General features: G+C 43.9%; 2 protein-coding genes and 1 long non-coding RNA gene across 3 annotated transcripts in view; 1 reads left to right on the forward strand and 2 right to left on the reverse strand.

The window, feature by feature from the left end:
* Positions 1-20,103, reverse strand: part of LOC117702357 (protein phosphatase 1D-like) — a 43,970-nt gene extending 23,867 nt beyond the window's left edge. Inside the window, 1 exon segment of the mRNA XM_034493552.2 lies at positions 19,375-20,103. Within this exon segment, the coding sequence (XP_034349443.2) occupies positions 19,375-20,083 (709 nt within the window). The 5' untranslated portion in view covers positions 20,084-20,103.
* Positions 1,288-6,816, forward strand: LOC143441106 (uncharacterized). The gene is made up of 2 exons (XM_076928192.1): positions 1,288-1,731; positions 6,628-6,816. Exons 1-2 carry the CDS (start codon positions 1,534-1,536, stop codon positions 6,814-6,816), a joined length of 387 nt encoding a protein of 128 aa, XP_076784307.1. The 5' UTR covers positions 1,288-1,533.
* LOC143433905 (uncharacterized) lies at positions 6,898-11,970 on the reverse strand. The gene is made up of 2 exons (XR_013070393.1): positions 8,590-11,970; positions 6,898-8,009 (listed from the first exon to the last, which is right to left on the reverse strand). It is a non-coding gene; the product is annotated as an uncharacterized LOC143433905 (long non-coding RNA).
* Positions 20,104-24,239: the final 4,136 nt, after the last annotated feature.

Consider the following 24,239-nt stretch of genomic DNA (forward strand, 5'->3'; position numbering starts at 1 on the left):
GGGACAATCAAAGCTATAGAAAAACCCTGTCTTGAAAAACAAAAACAGATTATTCCTATTTCATCTTACAAGTGAAGAAATCAATACCTTGCATGATTAAGAAGCTTGCTTAAGAAAGCTTAAATGTTAAATAACAGAACTCTCAAATCAATTCCAAACTATATACTGTCTAGTTAAATTAAGTGGCAGTCAACAATTCTGTAATACTAAACTATAACTGCAAATTCATGATAGCAGATTGAATCCCTTACTCACATATTCTGCCCACCAAAACACTACTGAAAGGACAAAATATAAAAGTAACCCCATAGCAGACATGAAGCAGAGTAAAGGTCACAAGCAAATATGGAGTCCTGTTAAGTCTGAGCACACAGTTATACTAGGATAACTGCAGAAGGCAGTTGTCTGATGAGAAAAGTTAATAAGAAGGAATAAATTGGTTCTCCTTAATTGAGTTCAAGAAAACTAGTAAAGGCTAAAGATGTGTGGTAGAGCCAGGCTGGGGCTCAGCTCAGCAGTGCCAAGCACCTGCTGCTCAACCGTGAGGATCAGCGTGCACACCTCTAACTCCAGGCCTAAGGGATCCAACACCTTCTGACCTCTTGTGTACACCCACTAGTAAATTACCAGGAACAGAATCAGAAATACTTCACAGAACAAAAGAAAGTATACAAAATGTTCCTACAACCGAAATCAGACAGGCCACCTAAAGGAAAAAAAGACAATATGCCTAAATAGGCCTTGAACCAGAGAGAAAACTCAGACAAAAAAGCATGCAAAGGCACTGGATTTTTCTTCAATCATATGGTAAAACACAAGAGAGCACAGCATGGGTACAACTGCTTAAAGTATGACACAGCAAATGTGGTCAGAATGCGGAGCAGCACAGACTTCAATCAAGTACTGAAGAGAGTGTGAGCGTAGACCAGAACACCACAGGAGCATCTGGGTATTGTGCGAGATGGGAAGACAGGCATCCTCCTCAACCGCCCCTAGGAATACACCACACATTACGGCAGAAACGCATGGCCAGAGCAGCACTGCTCACAAAGGGTGAAGAAAATAAACATCAATCCTGATGCCCTCTGGATTCTACGAAATGTCTAAGAATCTCAGAAACTCCTGAGCTAAAGGAGATATACAGTGACATACCACAAAAACAATGTATTCAATACACCTGATCAAACTACTAAAAACATCAACAAGCAGCAGAAAATTAAGGTTCAAGTGATGGTTACTCCTTGGAAGTAGATAGAAACATGAAGCTACGGTGGCAGAAAACTAATCCTACCTACTAAAAGACTGAAGTGTGTGAGGAGCCGCCCTCACATTCACCGTTGCAAGATGGCGCTGACATCCGTTCGACCAACTGACAAATGGTTTGCGCGTGTGCTAGTGCACTGCCTCACCTGTGACACAATACCGGCCAACGGGCTACAGCCAACCATTGGGTGCCACGTCCTAGGCGGGGAGCAGTTTCCTATATAAGGGCTGGGATTTTGCCCCCTCGGGGTCCTCTTCATCTGTAAGCTTATGCTCTCCCTCTCAAGACGCATAAAAGCTTTACTGCAGAAGGATCCTGTGTGTGCCGCGTCGTTCCTGCTGGCGGGAGGTTGCGCGGGCCATCTGGTGCCGAAACCCGGGAGATCTCGACCTCGTCATCGTCAGCACCTCAGAGGACCCCTCGATTCAGAGGAGGATTCAGAACTGCAGGGAGGTACATTCGGAGAGGTATGTCTGCCCCTGAAATTTATGGCCTGATCTTCACTGTGATTTTCATGGTCCTTGTTCTAGTTGTTAAAAACTGTTTAGGAGATGAAAACTATAAGGAAGCAGTAAGTGAAGGGCAGGTTACTCTCGAGGGAGTTCAGGACAGCATGTCAGAAACCGAATGGAGTGAGAGGTTGGGCGCGCGCAAGAAAAAGGACGTCCCAAAAAAGAAGGATAGGCACCCTCCTAAGACAGGAGAGATACCCCCGATGGAGTCCAGTATCCCTCGTAAGGAGAGAAAGGGTGGGCTCTACCCCTCTTTGGAGCTGGAGGCACTGACCCTCGACAGTTCGGAAAGCTCCAGTGATGATGACACCTCTGGTAAGGATACTCTTAACTCGGAGGAGGAGGCTGAGTTAGATGAAGAAGCAGCTAGATATGAGGCAGAGAGATATCACCCAGATGATAACAAGAAATATAAAAAATTACCTAGAATTCCTCCTCAAAAGACGGTGCCCTCTGCACCTCCGCCTTATGAGGCGCATCCTCCATCAGGTTACTCGCTTGTACCAGAAAAGGTGAGGAGAAAGATCAGGACTGTATTCCCTGTTTTTGAAACAGAAAATGGAGGGCGAATTCATGTGCCAGTAGATTTCAACCAGCTTAAGGAACTGGCCGAATCTGTTCGCAAGTATGGGACCAATGCTAATTTTACCCTAGTACAGCTTGATAGACTTGCCAATTCAGCATTAACACCAGCCGATTGGCAAATGATTGCAAAAGCCGCCCTCCCTAATATGGGCCAATATATAGAATGGAAAGCACTGTGGTATGAGGCCGCACAAGCACAAGCCCGGGTCAACGCTACTGCCTTGACCCCGGAACAGAGAGATTGGACTTTAGACCTGTTAACAGGTCAAGGGGCTTATACTGCTGATCAAGCTAACTATCATTGGGGAGCCTATACCCAGGTCTCTGCCACGGCCATTAGGGCATGGAAGGCACTTTCCCGAAAAGGGGAAGCGAGTGGACAACTCACAAAGATAATTCAGGGACCCCAAGAGTCCTTTCAGATTTTGTGGCCAGAATGACAGAGGCAGCTGGGCGTATTTTCGGAGACATAGGTCCAGTCGAGCCCCTAATCCAACAGATAATTTTTGAACAAGCCACTCAGGAGTGCCGAGCAGCCATTGCTCCACGTAAAAACAAGGGCTTACAAGATTGGCTTAGGGTCTGCCGAGAGCTCGGAGGGCCCCTTACTAATGCTGGGCTGGCGGCTGCTATTCTTCAATCACAGAGGCGTCCCCTGATGAGACCCGGTCCAAAGGTCTGCTATAATTGTGGCAAGCCCGGTCATTTTAAAAAGGATTGTACAAATTTGAATAGAAAGGTAGAGACTCCCACTCTTTGTGACAGATGCGGCAAGGGATATCATAAAGCTAGTGCATGCCGTTCAGTAAGAGATATTAGGGGCAGACTCCTCCCCCCGCTGGATAATCAGTCAGACGAGATGCCAAAAAACGGGACATCGGGCCCCCGGTCCCAGGGCCCTCAAAGATATGGGAACCGACTAGTCAGAACCCAGGAAGCCAACAGAAAGAGAAATCAGGAAATAACCCAGGAAGACCCACAAGGGTGGATTTGCGAGCCGCCTCCAACTTCTTACTAATGCCACAAATGAATATTCAGCCAATTCCGGTGGAGCCTATAACACCCTTGCTTCCTGGAATCATGGGCCTTATCCTCGGCCGAGGATCACTCACCCTGCAAGGTTTAATAGTGTACCCCGGGGTAGTAGATGGCCAGCATTCTCCTGAAATACAAGTCTTATGTTCTAGCCCTAGAGGAGTTTTTTTCTATTACAAAGGGAGATCGAATAGCCCAGTTGCTATTCCTCCCTGAGGTGGGAAGGGTCAATAGAATGGGAACAGAACAGATGGGCTCCTCAGGTAGTGATCTAGCTTACTTAATGATTCCCTTGAATGAAAGGCCTAAACTGTGTTTAAAAGTAAAAGGAAAAGATTTTGAGGGTATTCTAGATACTGGGGCTGATAAGAGTATCATCTCCTCACACTGGTGGCCCAAAGCATGGCCCACCATTGAGTCATCACATTCGTTACAAGGCCTAGGATATCAGTCTTGCCCCACCATCAGCTCCACAACCTTGACCTGGGAATCCCCCGAAGGACAGCAGGGAAAATTTATACCTTATATTCTTCCTCTTCCCGTTAACCTCTGGGGAAGAGATGTCTTGCAGGGTATGGGTCTCACCCTGTCAAATGAACCTATTCTTAAAAAACCATATTCGGACCAGGCAAGAGACATGATGATTAAGATGGGCTACAGGGAAGGAAAAGGACTGGGAAAGTTGGAACAGGGCAGGGTGGAGCCTATATCCCCTAGTAGAAAACAAGATAGAAAAGGGTTGGGTTTTTCCTAGGGGCCGTTGGGGTAGTACAGCCTATACCGTGGAAAACAGAGGACCCGGTGTGGGTTCCCCAATGGCCTTTATCCTCTGAAAAACTAGAAGCTGTAACAAAATTGGTAAAGGAACAATTAGAGCTCGATCACATTGAGTCTTCTACCTCACCTTGGAATACTCCCATCTTCGTGATCAAAAAGAAGTCGGGAAAATGGAGATTACTCCATGACCTCAGAGCTATTAATGAACAGATGAAATTGTTGGGCCCAGTCCAGAGGGGCCTTCCTGTGCTCTCTGCTCTCCCTTGTGGCTGGAAGCTCCTCATTATAGATATTAAAGATTGCTTTTTCTCCATACCCTTGTGCCCTAAAGATAGGCCTAGATTTGCTTTTACTATTCCTTCCATTAATCATATGGAACCAGACAAGAGGTATCAATGGAAAGTCTTACCCCAGGGCATGGCCAATAGCCCCACCATGTGTCAAATTTTTGTTCAAACAGCCTTGGGACCGCTAAGACAACGATTTCCCACCTTACTTGTCATCCATTATATGGATGACATACTTTTGTCACATAAAGAGTTAAAAATATTACAAGAAGCCTACCCCTGTTTGATACAAACTTTGGCACAATGGGGGTTACAAATAGCAGTGGAGAAGGTTCAGATCTCTGAGGTGGGCACCTTCTTGGGGACTGTTATTTCTCCTACCAATGTAATTCCCCAAAAATTGGAAATCTGTAGAGACCATCTGCACACCCTCAATGATTTTCAGAAATTATTGGGAGATATAAATTGGCTCAGACCCTTTTTGAAAATTTCTTCAGCTGAGTTGAAACCTTTATTTGATGTTTTAGAAGGAGACCCCCATATCTCCTCTCCTAGGGCCCTTACTCCTGCCGCAAGTCAGGCCTTAAAGAAGGTAGAGGATGCCTTGCAAAGAGCTCAGCTGCAGCGCATTGATGAATCACAACCTTTTATCCTGTGTGTTATGAAAACCATTCGGCTGCCAACTGCCGTGTTGTGGCAGAAAGGGCCCTTATTATGGGTTCATCCGAACGCCTCTCCTGCCAAAATTATAGACTGGTATCCCAATGCAATTGCCCAGCTTGCGCTTCGAGGAATAAAGGCAGCCATTACTCATTTTGGACGAGAGCCTAACTCTCTCGTTACACCTTATACTGCTGCGCAAGTACAAGTTCTGGTGGCCACCTCTAATGATTGGGCAATCTTGGTTACCTCCTTTTCAGGACAGATTGATAATCATTATCCTAAACATCCTGTTTTACAATTTGCATTGAATCAGGCTATAGTATTTCCAAAAATTACAGCTAGGCAACCTCTTAAGGATGGGATTGTTGTATATACAGATGGGTCAAAGACTGGTCTGGGTGCTTATGTAGTAAATAATAAAGTGGTGTCAAAACAGTTCAGTGAAACATCACCTCAACTTGTAGAATGTTTGGTGGTACTGGAGGTCCTTAAAACCTTTCCAGGGCCTCTTAACATTGTGTCAGATTCCTTTTACGTGGTTAACGCAGTTAACCTTCTTGAAGTAGCTGGAATCATAAAGCCCTCTAGCAGAGTTCATGGCACCTTTCAACAAATACAGCTTGCTTTATTGAATAGAAGATCTCCTATGTATATTACTCATATCAGAGCCCATTCAGGACTCCCTGGCCCTATGACTTTGGGAAATGAGCTAGCAGATAAAGCTACCAAGCTCGTGGCTGTTGAGTTATCATCTCAAACAGAAGCAGCAAGGGAGTTCCACAAACATTTTCATGTGACGGCGGAGACCTTGCGTCGCCGTTACTCACTTACCAGAAAAGAAGCCAGGGAGATTGTTATTCAATGCCAAAATTGCTGTGAATTCTTGCCTGCTCCTCATGTGGGAATAAACCCACGTGGCATAAGGCCTTTACAGGTCTGGCAGATGGATGTTACTCATGTCCCTTCCTTTGGAAGGCTTCAATACTTACATGTCTCTATTGATACATGTTCTGGTATCATTGTTGCCACACCTCTAACAGGTGAAAAGGCCTCACATGTGATCCAACATTGTCTGGAAGCATGGAGTGCCTGGGGGAAACCCAAACTCCTCAAAACAGACAATGGACCAGCTTATACCTCTCAAAAATTTCAACAGTTCTGTCACCAAATGGCAGTAACTCACTTGACTGGACTTCCATACAACCCTCAAGGACAAGGCATCGTAGAACGTGCCCATCGCACACTTAAATCATATTTAATAAAACAGAAAGGGGGAGTTGAGGAGGCTCTCCCCCCAGTACCAAGAGTAGCTGTTTCCATGGCACTCTTTACCCTTAATTTTTTAAATCTTGATGCTCAAGGCCACACTGCGGCTGAGCGTCATTGTATAGAGCCTGACAGGCCAAAAGAAATGGTAAAATGGAAAGATGTGCTAACAGGAAAATGGAAAGGCCCGGATCCTATTTTGATAAGATCCAGGGGAGCTGTTTGTGTCTTCCCACAGGAGGACGAGAATCCCTTCTGGGTACCAGAGAGACTGACCCGCAAGATCTTTGAACATGAAAAACCGATGCTGCCAAAGTCTACAGTTGATCATCATGATGAAGATGTTGATAAGCCTGAGGATGGTAACAGGGACACCATGGTGGGGGATTATGACAACCTTCCCAATTCCCATGCCGGTGACCAATAAGTCTTTGGGCTTGGCCTATATCCCTTATGATGATCAGATTCAGAGCGTGCCCACCAATAACAGCTATCGCTTGTTAGGAAGTTTATGTTTTATATTTTACTTTCTCCCCAGATATTAGCACATATTATAATGATACCTTTATGGGATTTAATTTCACATACATGAATCCGAGAAAGGCAGATGTGAATCCGTTTGACCAATGGCTCCTTTGTGGGGTAAACAGAAGTTGCACCGATCTGTCACCCCTTGTTATGCTAGGGAAGGGGGCCACCGCTAAGGGACAATTGTCATTTGACTGGACGGGTACCCTTGGTGGTTCCCTTGGTAAAAGAAAATCGGGGGGTAGCTTTAGTTGGCAATCTGCTAACACCAAGTATACTGAGTTTAAGAGCATCACATTTGGACCTACTCTGGTCTGTGTATGGCCACCTTTTGTTTGGATAGTGAGCAATGATAGTTTTATCTGGAATGAGACCTTGACATGCACACCTAATACCTGCTTTTTTGTTCTCTGCTGGAATGCTACAATGTTCCCTTTTGCCATGGTTACCCGCTTGCAGAGATTTGTTCTTGTGCCAGTAGAGGCACCCAACACTTTAGCCCATTTTAGAATTAGGAGAGATTTTGGAATTTCTGCCATTATAGTGGGCATTATTGCAGGGGCCGCTGTAATAGGATCGGTTACAGCCTCTGCCCTTGCATTATCCTCCTCGGTGCAGGCGGCAGATTCTATAAACCAACTGTCTGCATCAGTCACTCCAGCATTGGATGTACAAGCCTCTGCCAATTCACAAATCATGGGGGGATTGATGCTAGTGAATCAGAGGATTGACCTGGTTCAAGAGCAAATTGATATTTTATGGCAGTTGGCTCAATTGGGATGCGAACAGAAGATGCCTGGGTTATGTATAACATCCATACCTTATGATAATTATACCCGCACCACTAATTTGTCAAAAGTTTTTTCTCAGTTTTTATTGCAGAATTGGACCCTAGAATTCGAAGAAACGCTTCATAAATTGCGCTTTGCCATAATTGAGGTGAATTTGACCCGCCTTGATTTATTCTTGACCGAGGGATTGTCGTCATGGATCCATTCAGCCATCTCCTTCTTCAAAGAGTGGGTGGGGGTTGGCCTGTTCAGAGCTGCACTCTGCTGTGGGGGTGTGTTACTCCTCTGGTTGGTTTGCAAGCTTAAGGCACAAACGAAAAGAGACAAGGTGGTTGTCACCCAGGCACTCACGGCACTAGAACAAGGTGCCTCCCCCGATATTTGGCTCTCTATGCTTAGGCAATAGATCGCTGGCCACTCAGCTCTTGCACCCCAAGAGGCTGCCCTCACTGCACTGGGTAGAGTGAGTGTGCTTCAGCAGCCCAGGAGAGTTGCATGGCTAAGCACTGCAGCAGAATGGCCCTGCGGTGTTAAATGGGCCTATTCTGGGGAGATATGTCATCTTGCATGAAGGTTGAGTGCCTAAAATAACCTTCCCCCAGGAAAAATGGCACAGAGAGAGTTGTAGGCTATATCAGCCCTTGCACATCGCTGGGCGTTGCCCATTGCACGCGATAGGGTGATCTTGCCTTACTCTAATTTGCTTACTGGGGATTTGACCTCTATCTCTGCTCTCAGCATTGGGTGGTCTATTGCTTGATGATTAAAAGAAAAGGGGGAGATGTGAGGAGCCGCCCTCACATTCACCGTTGCAAGATGGCGCTGACATCCGTTCGACCAACTGACAAATGGTTTGCGCGTGTGCTAGTGCACTGCCTCACCTGTGACACAATACCGGCCAACGGGCTACAGCCAACCATTGGGTGCCACGTCCTAGGCGGGGAGCAGTTTCCTATATAAGGGCTGGGATTTTGCCCCCTCGGGGTCCTCTTCATCTGTAAGCTTATGCTCTCCCTCTCAAGACGCATAAAAGCTTTACTGCAGAAGGATCCTGTGTGTGCCGCGTCGTTCCTGCTGGCGGGAGGTTGCGCGGGCCAGAAGTGGAAGGAGCAACAGTTCAAGGCAAGCTTAGGCAACTTCGTGAGACTATCTCAAGAAAGTAAAATGGAAAGCCTACCTAGAATGCACTGACTTCCATATTCAATACCCAGCAACACACAGGGACACACAAATAAGACCAGCATAGATATACAGGTACGTGTACAATTCGGGCAATGTCCTCTTCTCTATCTGGACAGTATATACACTTATTCATTAGTGACATTTAGTCATCTGTCATGCCAGACATGTAATTCTAGCTCTAGGGAGACAGAGGCAGAAGAGTTGATGACTTCACAACCAGCCTGGTCTACATATCATGTCCTAAGCTAACAAGGGCTACACAAAAAGACCCTGTGTGTCTAAATAAATAAATAACCAATAACAAAAGACAAATTCAGAAAAACAAAAATTTACTAAAGGCATACAAGTAATTGAGTCATGTTCAAAATTCACCTAAAATAAAATGGGTGTGTGTACAAATAAGACAGTCACAGTAATAAGACAGTGCAAATAATGAAGCCACAATATTATTTAAATCACATTTCTGAACCTGACTTGATGGTACACACCTATAATATCAGCACTTGGGAGGGAGGAGGATGATCAAGAGTTCAAGGTTATCTTCAGCTACATACAGAATTCCAGGGCAGCCTGGGCTATATGAACCTCTAATTCAAAAAAAAAGAAAAATTGAAGTCTGGCATAGTGGTGAACGGAATAGTCTAGAAAGGAAAAGCCAGTGGATCTCTGGTTGACATGGTGAGTACCAGGTCAACCAGGGCTATGTAGAGAGACCATATCTCAAAAAAAAAAAAAAAAAAAGGGGGGGGGGATTTTAAAAAGATGGCTCAGCGAGCAAAGGTACTTGCCCCTAAGTCCCTGGAATCCATGAGGCCAGGAGAAGCACCTCCTACAAACTGCCCTCTGAACTTCATAAGCTGCCATTTCACATGTATCCATACACACACATACACAAAACAAATACACAGACACATATAAAAGAACCCCATAAACAAACTGTATGAACAAACAGACATTCTGCAACGGACTAAAAACAATGACATTCACTTGAAATGCCACCTTTATCATGTTATAATTTGTCTCAGATGGAGTTCTGAATTTAAACTAATCTATTTATAGTGTTTGATAACTGAGCTAAAGCAATCCTCCACCTATTCTTTAATATCTCTTACATATGCTTTCCAAAAACAAACAAACAAACACCTATAAACCTGGTTTTTAGTGTTTTCTGAAGGTTTTGTTTGTAAGGTAAAGTATCTCACTGTTTTTCAGGATAGAGGGAACCCACGATCATTCTACCTCATCCAAACAAATATAATAGGATCATGGGCTAAGCACCACTGCACCAGATCCAGGATAAATATATAACAGAACTAGCTTCACACCTATATGGGTGGCTAAGGCAGGAGGCTCACTGGAGTCCCTGAGTTCAAGGCTACGTTATGCTGAGCTGACCAAGTGTGTGCACCTGCAAAGAACCCTGTTCTTCAGTCTGTGTACCATAGCAACAGGGCATTTTTTTGCGGGTGGGCAGGTGGGGGGGGGGGAGTGTTGTTATTGCTGTTGTTCTCCTCTATTACCCAGACTGGGAACAACCACCAAATACTCTTGTCTCAACCTCCCTACAAACTGGGATTTCAGCCTTACCTTGAACCAGGTAAGACTCTGGTACCTCTCTTCTTTTTATTCATTTATTTTTAAATATTTGTTTGTTATGGTGGTGGTGGAGAGTGAACCCAAGATCTTGTGCATCCTAGGCAAGTGAATCACCTCCAGTGTCTGTTTGTTTTCTAAAGATTTTTCACTTTTATGTATGTGTGGGTGCTTGCATGCAAGTCTGTGAGTCACATGTATGTCTCATGTCTGCACAGGCTAGAAGAGGGCATTGGATCCCCTAGAACTGGAACCAAACCTGGGTCCTCTGCAGGAGCAGTGAGTACTCTTAACTTTTGAACCATCTTTCTAGCCCCAATTTCTTATTTTTTATTTATTTATTTATTTATTTATTTATTTATTTATTTATTGGTTTTTCGAGACAAGGTTTCTCTGTGTAGTCCTGGCTGTCCTAGAACTCATTCTGTAGACCAGGCTGGCCTCGAACTCAGAAATCCGCCTGCCTCTGCCTCCCAAGTGCTGGGATTAAAGGCATGCGCCACCACTGCCCAGCTACTAGCCCCTATTTTTGAGATAGGATTTAATTATATAGCACTGGCTAGCTATGCAACTCAGACCAACCCTGAACTCATAGTAATACTACTGTCTCAGCCTCTACAGTGCTAGGATTACATTCCCGAGCCATCTTGCTCAGCTAAGACTCAGTCTTCTAAAAAATAATAATACCTTTTTGAGCTTGGAGTGGTGCCATACACCTGTAATCTAAGCTCCTGGGAGGTAAGAGTCAGGGAATCAGGTTCAAGAAGAATCTAAGTCACACGCAATGGATGAAAGGAAGTGGGAAAGAGAGGAAAGGGGGAAGAGATAGATTTTAATAAAGAAAAAATAACAAGCAAAAATCTATGTGAACTTTGTGGCAAATGTAAAACTTGGGGCACATATTGTATACCTGCTAGCACTATACTCATGCAACTCTTAGGAGGAGGACAGTACTGTCATCAATTCCACCTTACAGATAAGGACACAACAGTCTTATGCAAAGTCACAACACAAGAAAGAAAAGCTTGGACTCAAAACAAGCCAAAAATTCCTTCCTAGCTCTTGCCATGTTAGGAAGCCTATTCTGGAGAGACTAGACTGTGTATAGGTCTTTGGGGGCATGGTGACAGTAATACTCTCCTCCAAAAACATACAAAGAGCAATTATCACAGTCTCTAAAAATCATAGAGACTGGCAGTGATAGTAAAACACAAAGGAGCAGAGCAGATGATCATATATATTCATATATAAAGTTTATCCATTGCAACAATGTGAGAGGTAGCTAAGCATGGCAGCTCAAGTCTGTAATACTCCACTTGGGAGGAAGATCATCATGTGAATTCAAGGCTAGCCTAGGACACACAGTGAGTTCCAGGACAGCCCGAACTCCAGAGTGAATGCTTGTCTCAAAAAGAACAAAGAAAACAGCCAGGCAGTGGTGGTGCAGGCCTTTAGTCCCAGCACTTGGGAGGCAGAGGCTGAGTTCGAGGCCAGCCTGGTCTACTGAGTGAGTTCCAGGCCAGCCAGGGCTATACAGAGAAACTCTGTCTCAGGGGGGGAAAAAAAAGAAAGAAAGAAAGAAAGAGAGAGGGAGGGAGGGAGGGAGGGAGGGAGGGAGGGAGGGAGGGAGGGAGAAAAAAGTCTGAAAACCCCTGGAAAATGACACAATTATAAATCAAATGATACTTAGAAAATGAAATGAGGAAAAAAAAAAAAGAAAGAAAGAAATATAGACTATTACAGAAAAAAAGACCTTAACAAAACTATCCTAGAATCTGGCCAAGTCCCCAGGTTTTTGATCTTTCTGAGATCTGTTCCCTCAGTTTCTTATTTTCCTTTTGGCTCTGGAAAAAGGTCAACTTATTTTCTTGAACTAATACTGAGTAAGTACTCATAATACCTAATTCCTACAAGCAGGAGAAATCTACATCATTAATCCTAAATTGGTTTCTACTACTATAACAAATGCTTAAGAGTGGGTAATTGATTATTTTATTTCATTTTGAAAAAGGGTGTCACTCCTTACCCCAAAGTGACTCAAACTTCCAGGGACCCTTGAGCTAGAATTCCAGGCATTCACCAACAAACACAGCCACATAGTAAGACCCTATTTACAAAATAAATCCATTTTAAAAAATGTAAACTACTGCTACATTTGATAACTGAATAGGTGTTTGTCAGGCTTTCCATTGTAGTCTATTTCCTTTGGAATTAGCTATTTTGGGGGGAAGGTATTCTGAGGAGATGAAAATATGTTTTTAGTAGGCTGTTATCCTTCTGAAACCTGTGACCATTCGGAAAGGGGTCTTTGCAGATGAAAGTAGGTTAAGACCCTTAAAGAGATCATCCTGGATTAGAGTAGGCACTTAGGAGAGACGGGGATACAGAAAGAAGAGGCTGACACACACAGATACATCCATCTTCAAACCAAGAAAGGCAAAGGATGGCTGACAGCCACCAGAGGCAGGCGTAGAGCAGAGTCTCCCTAAGGAACCTACTCGTATTACTTCTTAATTTCCAACTTTTGACATCCAAAGCCATAAAAGCATAAGTTTCTATTGTTTCAAACCACCCAGTTATTGATTATTCAAGAGAGCATTCCTAGGAAGCTAACATAACTCTGCTGCATAAATTTTCACTAATGAGTTTTCGCTTTTTACATTTACTGATTTATTTTGTGGGCAGGAGACGTGAGCCACAGCTTACAGGAGGTCTTAAGACAACTTGAACGAGTCAGTTCTCTCGTTCCGCCCAGTGTTTCTAGGGATCAAACCCAGGCAATCAGGTTTTCCAGCAAGTGCCGCCATCCAGAGTCATCTTGCTGCTCCAATGCAGTTAGTTTTGTATGTCTAAGTGTATGTATAAGGACACATGTGCAGTACACATACATGTGTGTACACATGTTCACATGTAGGAGGCCAGAACTGGTCCCTAGCAGCCTAGGGGGCTGCTGCTAACACCTGCCCTGCTTTCCTCCCCAGCACAGTGCACCTGCTCCACAGGTAAAGGTGCTTTCTGACAACCTGCACTGTCTTCAGAGCTCAGATAGCACAGAGGAACAAGAACCTATTCCTACCAATTGTCTGTCCTCTTACCTATGCCCACACCCCACACATAATAATAAAGTAACAAACGGATCAATGTGTTTATTAAAATATAAAGAAGCTGATTTATTTCATCACTATACCAGACAGAAATTTAACTAACTTCAACTGACTGTTGAGCACCTGCTTTACTTCATGTGCTCCATAAAGACAACCCTAAGAGTCTTAGTTACAAGTAGAGCAATTATCTACGCAGCCAGAAACCTCAAGATTCAGCTAAGAAGCTGACATAAGGACATGCTGGTCTCTAAGTGGTCCATGTGATCTTTAGAGTAGTTCCTCATAATGATGCTAAGAGCTCATCTGCCCTTTGTGCTGTGTTGACTCATAAGTTGGTGGGACAAAGCAATGCTTGGTAAAACCTCGAGTGCCTTATCAGTGGTCACTGCAGAAGCCACAAAGTGAGCTAGCTGTCACTGTATTCTTCATAGCCACACCCTTATAGCTGGGCTTGAGGGGGAAGACATGGTAAGGCATACCTGTAAGCCTAGCACACCAGAGGTAAAACAACAGTATTAAAATTTTACAACTAAGGGACTGGGAAGATAGTTGGTAAAGTGATGTAGACCCTACATAAAGTCAGGTGCAGAAGGAAGCTAGAGAGATGGCTCAGCAGTTAAGGCTGCTCTTCCAGAGGTCCTGAGTTCAATTCCCAGCAACTACATAGTGGCTCACAATCATCTGTAATGGGATCTGATGCCCTCTTCTAGCATACAGGTACACATGCTAATAGAGTACTCATAAACATAAAAATAAACAAATCTTTAATTAAAAAAAAAAAAAGTCAGGTGCACTAAGAGCTTGTGATCCCATCCCTAAGAGACAGAAAAAGATTCCTAGGGTCTATGGCCAGACAGCTTAGCCTAATTAGTGAGCTCTACCTCAGCAAGAGACCCTGTCTTAAAATAAAATAAATAAATAAATAAATATTTTAAAAAGGAACTATAGACAGACAGTACACTTGAGGAATAATACCAAAGGCTATCCTCTAGTACACACATGCCATAAACTTCAAAGGTAGTCTGGGCTACATATTGCAGCCCTATCTCCTTTAAAAAAAAAAAAGTATGCAGTAGCCCAGGGCTGTAATCCCAACTTTGGGAAGTGGAGGCAAGAGGCTCAGAAATCCATGTGCAGCAAATCTGAGATACCCCCCTCAACTATCTGAAACCGTGGCTCAGGAGGAAAAAAAAAAACAAGACACAAAAGATGAAAAGAAAATAAGATGCCGGGCAGTGGTGGCGCACGCCTTTAATCCCAGCACTTGGGAGGCAGAGGCAGGCAGATTTCTGAGTTCGAGGCCAGCCTGGTCTACAGAGTGAGTTCCAGGACAGCCAGGGCTACACAGAAAAAAAGAAAAAAGAAAAGAAGACAGAAAAGATGGTGGTACTTGTCTGAAATCCCAGCACCCCTAAGACAAAGAAAGGAAAAGCAAAGTCAAGGCCCCTGGGCTATGTGACAGATAATATCCTACCAGAAGACAAGAAGCTTGGTTATTTCATATGTATTTTCTTCAAAACAAAGTGAGTTTTCTCTCAAGAAGAGCAGGCTAGAGCATGATGAATTTCTAATTGCTGTTTGGAAGACTCAGTCTGGGAACATGCATATCCGGCAGAGTAGCCTACGGCTTCCCAATAAAATCTTTTCTTGTGGCATCAATGAGAGTAGCCCACTTATTCCCCAGAAGACTTGCTAACATGTACAAGCCCTCAAGTCTGATAAGGGGAAGGATGTCTTGTTTGTTTTGTTTGTAATAGATGGGGCAGTGATTTCCAGGGTCACTCCATACTGAGGAGCTATAAACAAGACAGATGTTGGAGAAGTCATTTTTTTCAGTAACTTTTTTAATTTTTATTTTTAGATTACAGCATAATTACATCATCTCCCCTTTCCCCTCTTCCTTCCTCCAAATCCCCCCATATGCACACACATGAGGTAAGAATTCATGAGGTAAGAATCTTAATGTAAGACCACAAATTTTTCATTAGTGGGGTGTCAGATCATAATTCAACTAAACTTAAGATGCAACCACTTGACACAGAATATTCCATGATCTGAAAACACCAAGAAAACATTCCTTTTCCAACTACATCTGTATATGAAGGTCCTTTTTTAAAAATCTACTTCAAGCAAATAGTACAAGAAACTAAGTGCAGAAACAGACGAGAATTAAGATGTCTTCTATTAAGCCATACATTAAAAGATCCTTTACAGTGAGAATTCTTATTTGGAAATAATATATACTTAGGAATGATGAGTTTGTTATTGTTCTTATTTTTTACTTTTTAAAAAAGATATTAACTTGTAACTAAGTACATATGTGTATAGGCTGTGTGTGGATATGTACACATGAGTGCCGGGACCTGTGAAGGTCGGAGGCATTGGATTCTCCTGGAGCTGAAGTAGTAAGTGGTTGTGAACTGCCCAACATGGGTGCTGGGAATCCAACTCTGGTCCTCTGCTCTCTCTCCAAGCCTGGTTATTACCACTTTATTGAGACAGGTTCTCATTGTGTAACCTGGCATGGCCTACAACTAGTAAGGAAGACCAGGCTGTCTCAAAATGACATCCAACTGCATCCCAAGTGCTGGAATTAACAACATGCATTATTATCCTTACAGATGCTGCCCACATAAACAGCAGCTCTGTCGTTAATAACTTAATAAAAATAGTACAGGAACCTGGAGTAATAGCTCAGAACTAAACCCAGTACATAACATATGAGGCTCTGAGTTCAGTCCCCAGCACAAAGAAATAACTGTCTAAAAGGCAAAATATTTAAGAACTGCTATTAACCCAATGAGTATAAACAAAGAAACAAGAATGCCCAATTCCAAAAGAGACTGTAGTGTTACATAAGAAAATACTGTCTGACAGTCTATATGATCAATATATTTTTGGTTTGGAGGGCAGTAAGCCTAAAAATGAAAAATGTTTATTTATGTGTATGAGTTTTATTTGCATGTACATATGTGATCTGTGTATGTCTGGTGCCCAGGAAGGTCATTCTGGAAATGAAGTTACAGATGGCTGACAGCTGTCATGTAGGTGCTGAGAACAGACCCAGGTCTTCTGAAAAACAAGTGTTTTTAGCCACTGAGCCATCTGTGTAGAGGCACTCAACCCAAAGGAGGAAGGGAGGGAGGTGTTGTTTTCTAGATGTGTGTATATCTGTTTTGTTTTAGACAAGGTCTCATTATGAAACCCTGACTGACCAGGAACTCGCTCTGTAAACCAGACTGGGCCTTGAACTCAGAGAGTCACCTGTTTCTGCCTCCCATTTGTTAGGATTAAAGACAAGAGCCACTATGCCAATTAAAAGTGAAATATTTTAATGTGCCCTGGAAAAGGTAACTTGTCAAAGAAGACAAAAAAAAAAAAAAAAAAAAAGGCTAATTAACATAAGTGCAGAGGGAGGCCGAATATGGCCTGAAAGGGACTTGGCCTGTGGATGACAGGCCACAAACATTAACTTTATTTAATTGGTAGAAAATGAAGAGCTGAACAAAAACTAAGAACTGAAATTTTTTAATTTGTATTTCCTATATCATGATTCTAGTTTACTCAAAATACTTGTTTTGATCGATTCTTCTTTTAAATTTAAGGTTTGAAGATAGAGTTCATTTAAGGTTTCATTCAGCAAAAATAAAAGTGTGACTCAAAAGTGTACGTAGGGCTGGAGACGGCACAGTGGGTTAAGAGCTGTACTGTTTTTCTTCAGGAAGTACCATGTTCCTGAGAGCTCAGTTCCCAGAAGCCACATGGAGCGAGCATCTCATAACCACCGGTAACCTGAGCTCTCAGATGCCTCTGATTTCTGTCTCAGGCATCTTCACCCACATGCACACATCCACACACATACATATAATTTAAAATACAAAGTATTTTTGAAGCTTTTTAAGTATGTGCATGTATAAAAATACATTTACAATTAACAGCATGACCTCTGCTTTATTAAAGGACACTTGGGGATCACAGAGGTAGAGTCTGCGCTTATGTAAGAGACCCTGTGTTCACTTTGACACCAGCACAAAACAGATTAAAATAAAACCAAATATAAAGTTCAACCTTTTTCTTTTCTTTGTGATAGTCTGCTTTGTTGTCCTGGCCCTGAACCTGCACTGACCCTCCTTGGCCTGCCACCACACTCCAATAAAGTTCCAATCTTTGGGGTTTTTTTGTTTTGTTTTGTTTTGTTTTTTAAAGGGTCTCTCTACTAGCCCTGGCTGTCCTGAAACTCTCTCTGTAGAGTAGACTAGGCTGGCCTCAAACTCAGAGATACCCGCCTACCTTGGTACTAGTATTAGAGGCATGTTCACCACACTTAGCTAAAATTCAAATATTAATGGCTTTTGATTCTTAAAGCATATGGGAAATTCACATGCCCCAAGTGCACTGCAAAATAAATGAATTCTGTAATAGTTCTTTGTGTCTAATCTTAATCTTCTTTGTCTCCCTATCCACTTTTAATTCCTCTTCAGCCAATAATATAATGCATTTCTAGAATAAACTACAATGCTTTCAGCTCTACTCTGCCCACACGAAAACAAAATAAATCCATGATAGGGGCCCCAGGGATTTGCTGGGAACTGCCTCCAAAAACCTTAGTGGCTGGTCTTCAAGTCAATCAAATACTTGGCAAAAATCCCAACAGATGGAAAACAGACTTTGAAACCAGCTAGTCTATACTGTATGACAATGCCTTTCTAAAAATACTGTGTATTTTACAAATCTGTTACAGCTTTCTCTGTGTCTCTGTCTCTTTAATGAAAATATAGTTACTTTCTTACACCACTATAAACAAAGAATTTTTAGTGGCAGGAGCATAAATTCTTTTCTGTAATAAAGATATGCACCATATACCCAGAGTAATGAATAAGCAACCATATAATCCTTGGTCATTTATGTTACATACAGAAGTACTGTCTATCTCACAAACATTCAAAATTTCAATGGACTACAATTACACTGAACTTTTAGGAATTAAGATACCTTTTACTAACTACTCCAATGAGTATTTACATGAGTGCTTTTTACTAGGAACTTTTGGGAAACTGAATTCATTTTAGCTAAGTAACCCCTCACACACACACACACACACCAAGAAGTTAACACATACCCCTAAAATAGGGCCAATTTAATATTTAACACATTGCACATCTTTCTCATAAACAATTCAAGGAGTGACTCTAAAACACAACCACAACAGAACTGCTTCCAAAAGTAAGCTGCCTATGTTACACTTCAGCCCTTCTAAATTGACTTACACAGACCCATTCGGGTCAATCTGAAGAAGTCACACCACCGGTAGGAGGCAACCAAGAGGAACAAGCTCAACAAGAACAAAATTATGACAGATGCTAAGGGGACGCTCCAATTCTTACCACCTCCTGCTTCCTTCACCTGGCCCATGTAGAAACGTTTCTTAAATTTATCCCTCGGTTAGAATTTGGCGCCGGCATTCAAACACTTCCAAGCGTGCTGCTACCAAAATGAATTAGCGAAGGGAGAGGGGACCGCTGCCCCCTGATCGTGGGAGGGAGGAGATAATTCAAGGAGCGGTTGCTGGGAGACAAGCCATCCTAGCGTTTCCGAGGCCACCCGGTGCGCCCAGAACTCCAAGCCTGACAGTCTTCACTCGCATCCCCTGTTGGACAGCGTCGCTTGATGGATAGCGCTCTTGGTACCCGGGGAGGCCCACGCGGTGCTGATGCTATAAAAAAGCCCAGGGGGGGGAAAGGGAGAAAAGAAAAAAGAGGCGGGCGCCACACAAGCCGGGGAACTTACCCAGTTTCTTCCACATGGCGAGGTGACAGGCGAGGAAACCTTTGCGGATGGCAGCGCACACCTTGGCGGGCTCGGACGAGGTGAAGCCTTTCTGCTTCTTGATGAAACCCCACAAGTGCTCCCGGGCAAACTGTGCCGCCTCCCGCCCGCCGTGCCCATCGCACACTGCAAAGAAGGCCACCGAGGAGCGGCGGCGACAGCAGCGGCCAGCGGGTAGCGAGGCCGCGGCGTCCGAGGCAGGATCGCGGGCCGCCGCCAGGCCTTTTCCCGATGGCCCGAGGCCGGCGGGAGCGGGGGTCGCCGGCAGCCCGAGCGCCCGCCGCGGTACCAGCGCCTGCTTGTCCTCCGCTGCCGGCTCGGGCTCCACCACAATCTGAGTTACGTCCTCCATGTACTTCCTCCCGCCTTGATCAGAGAAGACGCTCACTCCCAGCGAGTACAGCCCCGCCATGGCCGGCTGCCCGGGATCCCGCCGTTCCCACGCAGCCCGCCGAATTCCGAGGCGGGAGACACACTCGCCGCTCGCCGGCCAACTATTGTTTATCTTCGACGACGCCGAGAACGAGGAGGAGGCGGTCCCCGAGGTTGGGGGGGACGCGTGATGTCGGGACTTGTCCGCGAGAGCTGGGCCGGTCGAGTCGCGGGCGAGAGGAGCCGAGCAGCTGCGCCTGCGCGTTGCACTCGCTCCCCGCCCGCCCGCGCCCACCATACAAATCGGGCGTTCTTTTCCACCCCCTCCGCCTGCTGACGTCACCAGGCTCCCTGAGGAAGACCAATCAGGAGTCGAGGAGAGCGAACTCGCTCCCTCCCTCCTCCCACCCCCGCATCTCTTTGCAACCGCTGCTCTAGCTCCGCCCGCCGACTGCGCGAGCGCGCACCTCGCCGGGTTTGTTTTCTCCAACCGAGGGCTTCTGTGCCCTGGGGGTTTTCCGCTATTACTAAGCGGCTAACGCCTCAATCTGTCACCTTTTTTTCCCCTTAAATCCCTAGAGTGAGACTTCTGGCTTTATCCCCACGGTCCTCTTGTAGAGCCAGCTTTGCAGGCTCCGGCCTTCTGCGATTGTGGAAAATTTGCAGAGGTCAAGGGTGGACTTGACCTTCCACTCATTCAAGCGAAATGGCGCGAAAATGCCCTGCAAAGTCGTTGGTCTCTGTGCGCTGGACCAGAATAGCACGCGTGAACTGGCTTGGGTGGGACATGTCCGGCCGGGAGTTTAGGGAAGCAGTCGATTTTACTTAAGAAGACTTGGAATTTTCCATCGCCAGTTGCGCAGTCCTGTTTTCCGCGATAAGGTCCTGTGGGAGACCTGTCGGCGAATTAAAATCCTAACAATTCTTTACAGCACTTTTTAAAAAGTATTTTTTGCTTATTTTTCCTCTTTTCAGCTTCGTAAATACTTTTTCGGACTAGTCTTGAATACAGCTATTACTGCAGAATCTTAAGTTACCGTTTGGAAAAAGAACATAAACAGGATCTCGTGCCCTAAGGACGCGGTTATTTCCCTCTGTTCACACAGAAGTTGACAGTCCGAACAGCAAAAAGCTTGCTTTTAGACAGATTTCCACGAAATTGAAATAAGTCCTCGAGTGATCAACTTAATATTTTCTTAGTACCGTATTCTTTTGAAGGAGTCAACTTACAGTTAACTTGTTTTTTTGGTTTGGTTTGGTTTTGTTTTTTGTTGTTGTTATTTTTCTGTACAGCCTTTGAGATTTCACATGGAATAGTAACAAAAGAGTGGTGGAAATTTATATACAGCAGCACAGGAAGTACAAACAAGGAAAATCTTTACAGTGGTCTTCCTTTCAACATGGTGTTGCAACAATTCCTATACCTCCCAAGACAATTCCTTTTAAGATTTTCATTAAATAGTTATTTCATTCTCATTATATGTGTATCTCTATGTGAGTGTGGAGGCCAGAGGCTCCTCCTACAACTGGAGTTACAGGTGGTTGTGAACTAGATATGCAGGTGCTCCAAACCAAACTCCTTTGCAAAAAGCAGTTCTGGCTCTTAACCACTGAGCCATTTCTCCACTCCCTTAAAACAGCATTCAGAAATAACTTGGCCTTAACATTTTTTAAATTACTATTTTTTATGTACATTGGTGTTTTGCCTGCAGTGAGAGGGAGTCAGATTCCCTGGAACAGAAGTTACAGACTGTTGTGAGCTGCCATGTCAGTGCTGAAAATTGAACCTGGGTCCTCTGGAAAGCCAGCCAGTGCTTCCAACCGCCATCTATCTCCCCAGTTCCTTTAAGTTTTTAAATTCATTTATTTGTTAGAATTGAACCCAACCCTCAAGATGTTTAACAATTATTGGGGCAAGTTGTGTGTGTGTGTGTGTGTGTGTGTGTGTGTTGTTGTTGTTGTTGTTGTTGTTGTTGTTGTTGTTAGTTTTGTTGGTTTGGGTTTTTGTTTGTTTGTTTTTGAGACAGAGTTCCTTTGTGTAGCCCTGGCTGCCCTGTATCTCACTTTGTAGACCAGGATGGCCTCAAACTCGGATCTGCCTATCCAGCCTCCCAAGTGCTAGATTAAAGACCTATGCCACCACTGACCAACAGAGGCAACTATTTTAAACTAAAATTTAGGCCGGGCAGTGGTGGCACATGCCTTTAATCCCAGCACTTGGGAGGCAGAGGCAGGCGGATTTCTGAGTTGGAGGCCAGCCTGGTCTACAGAGTGAGTTCCAGGACAGCCAGACAGAGAAACCCTATCTTGAAAAAACAAACAAACAAACAAACACCTAAGTTTTTGAGACAAGATCTCACATTGTAACCCTGGATAGCCTGCAACTATATAGTCCTGGCAGGTTTCAAACTCACCGATTCCCAAGTGCTGGGAATAAAGGGGTGTAACACACCTAACTTACACTTGGGCAATTTTTTACAGGAGTAAAGCTGGGAACCAGCAAAATGCCTCAGCCAGTAAAGATGCTCAGTGACAAGCCTGGCAACCTGAGAATTGTCCCCACAACCCGCACAGTAGGAGAGAATAGCACATGTAAGTTGTCCTCAGACATCCAGAGTCAGAACATGGCATTCTCAAGCTTACATACATACAATAAAACTATTGGCTCATCTCAAAAACTAAAGACAGGACGGTAGCCCCAGCAGTGATGGTACTTGGGAGACAGAGGCAGGAGGATCTCTGTGAGGCCAGCTTGGTCTACAGAGTGAGTTTCAGGGCAGTCAGGGCTACACAAAAATCCTGTCTCAAAAAGAAGGAAAGAAAGAAAGAAAGAAAGAAAGAAAGAAAGAAAGAAAGAAAGAAAGAAAAGAAAGAGAGAAAGAGAGAAAGAGAGAGGAGAGAAAGAAAGAGGAAAGAAAAGAGATTTTATATATATAATACATCTTTTATTTTTATTTTTAAATTAAATATAATTACATAATTTTTCTCTTCTTTTCCTCCCTTTAACTCCCACTGTGTGTCACTTCCACAAACTTATGGCCTCTGGCCTCATATGAATATATATATATATATGATTATTCATATAATATATATCATATAATTAATGTATCCATAGGCATGATCAATTTAAGAATATACAGAAAAAGGTCTAAGTAGATAGATAAACCTGTAGGCCAGATGTACCCATACAAATCTATAATTCTAGTACTTGGAAAGCAGGGGCAAGAGGATCAAGAGTTCAAGGTCAGGGTGAGAGAGATGGCTCAGTGGTTAAGAGCACCGACTGCTCTTCCATAGGTCCTGAGTTCAATTCCCAGCAACCACACGGTGGCTCACAACCATCTAATGGGATCCAATGTCCTCTTCTGGTGTGTCTAAAGACAGTGACAGTGTGCTTACATAAAACAAATTGAGAGAGAAAGAGGGAGAGAGAGAGAGAGAGAGAGAGAATATGTTAGTTCAAAGTCATCTTCATCTTCAATTATCTCAGAAAAAGCCCTTCTCACCAATCCTCTAAATTCCATCCCTGGAACCCACTGACAGAGGGTAGAAGAGAACCGATCCTGCACACTCCTCCCTGACCTCCACTTCACTGCTGTGGGATTCTAATACACACCAAAATAAAATTAAGATGCAATCCAAAATAACACCTTCTCAAGAAAGACTAGACTAAGATGGTAACTGAGTAACAAGAATGCTGGGCTTGAAGGGTGGGAACAAACCCTTCAATCTGAGCATTTAGAAGAGGCTTAGGCGGTGGATCTCTGGATCGGAAGCTGGAGTGTTCTACATAGTGAGTTCCAGGACAGCCCCTCACAGGGTAAGGAGACCTTGTTCTAAATAAATAAACAAAATGCTTAGGTCCAAGAAGGAATCTCATCTTGTTACAATAGGTGATCATAGCATTATCAAAACCTAACAAAAGTGCACATGTATAGGCCATATTTTATACAGGAGTTGTAAAATTCTAAATGAGATGGTAGCAGAGTTGCTTCAGCAGCTTCCGTCCCACGAGGCCTTCAAGAAAGAACAGCTTATTTACTTCCCCTTAGATTAGCCACCTTAGCTTGCCTACCTTTGCCCCAAGAGTACACCAGAAGGCAATTCCATCATGAACCTTGACACATTTCCTCCAGTCAACCGTTATCTCTATACTAAACTCCAACTCCACGGCTTTCATTGCACAGGCATCCTAAGTGTTTCAACTTCTGCTGCCAACGATCTCCACGTTATCTCCAGCTCATCTGGAAGTGTTCGAATCAATTAACTTCCCGTCCCAGACACTTTTCAAGTATGGGACTCTATTTTCTTCCCTCACAGCATTCTTTGCTATATCTTTCACCTCTTAGCACCTCCACACACACACCTCCTTTGTAAATCACTGAAGCTCTGACTCCTTTTTCATTCCTCCTAGGTCTTTTATTCATGGCTTCCTATCTGTCCCAGTTTGCTTC

The sequence above is a fragment of the Arvicanthis niloticus genome, unplaced genomic scaffold (genome assembly GCF_011762505.2).
Source record: "Arvicanthis niloticus isolate mArvNil1 unplaced genomic scaffold, mArvNil1.pat.X pat_scaffold_739_arrow_ctg1, whole genome shotgun sequence".
Taxonomy (NCBI): Eukaryota; Metazoa; Chordata; class Mammalia; order Rodentia; family Muridae; genus Arvicanthis; species Arvicanthis niloticus.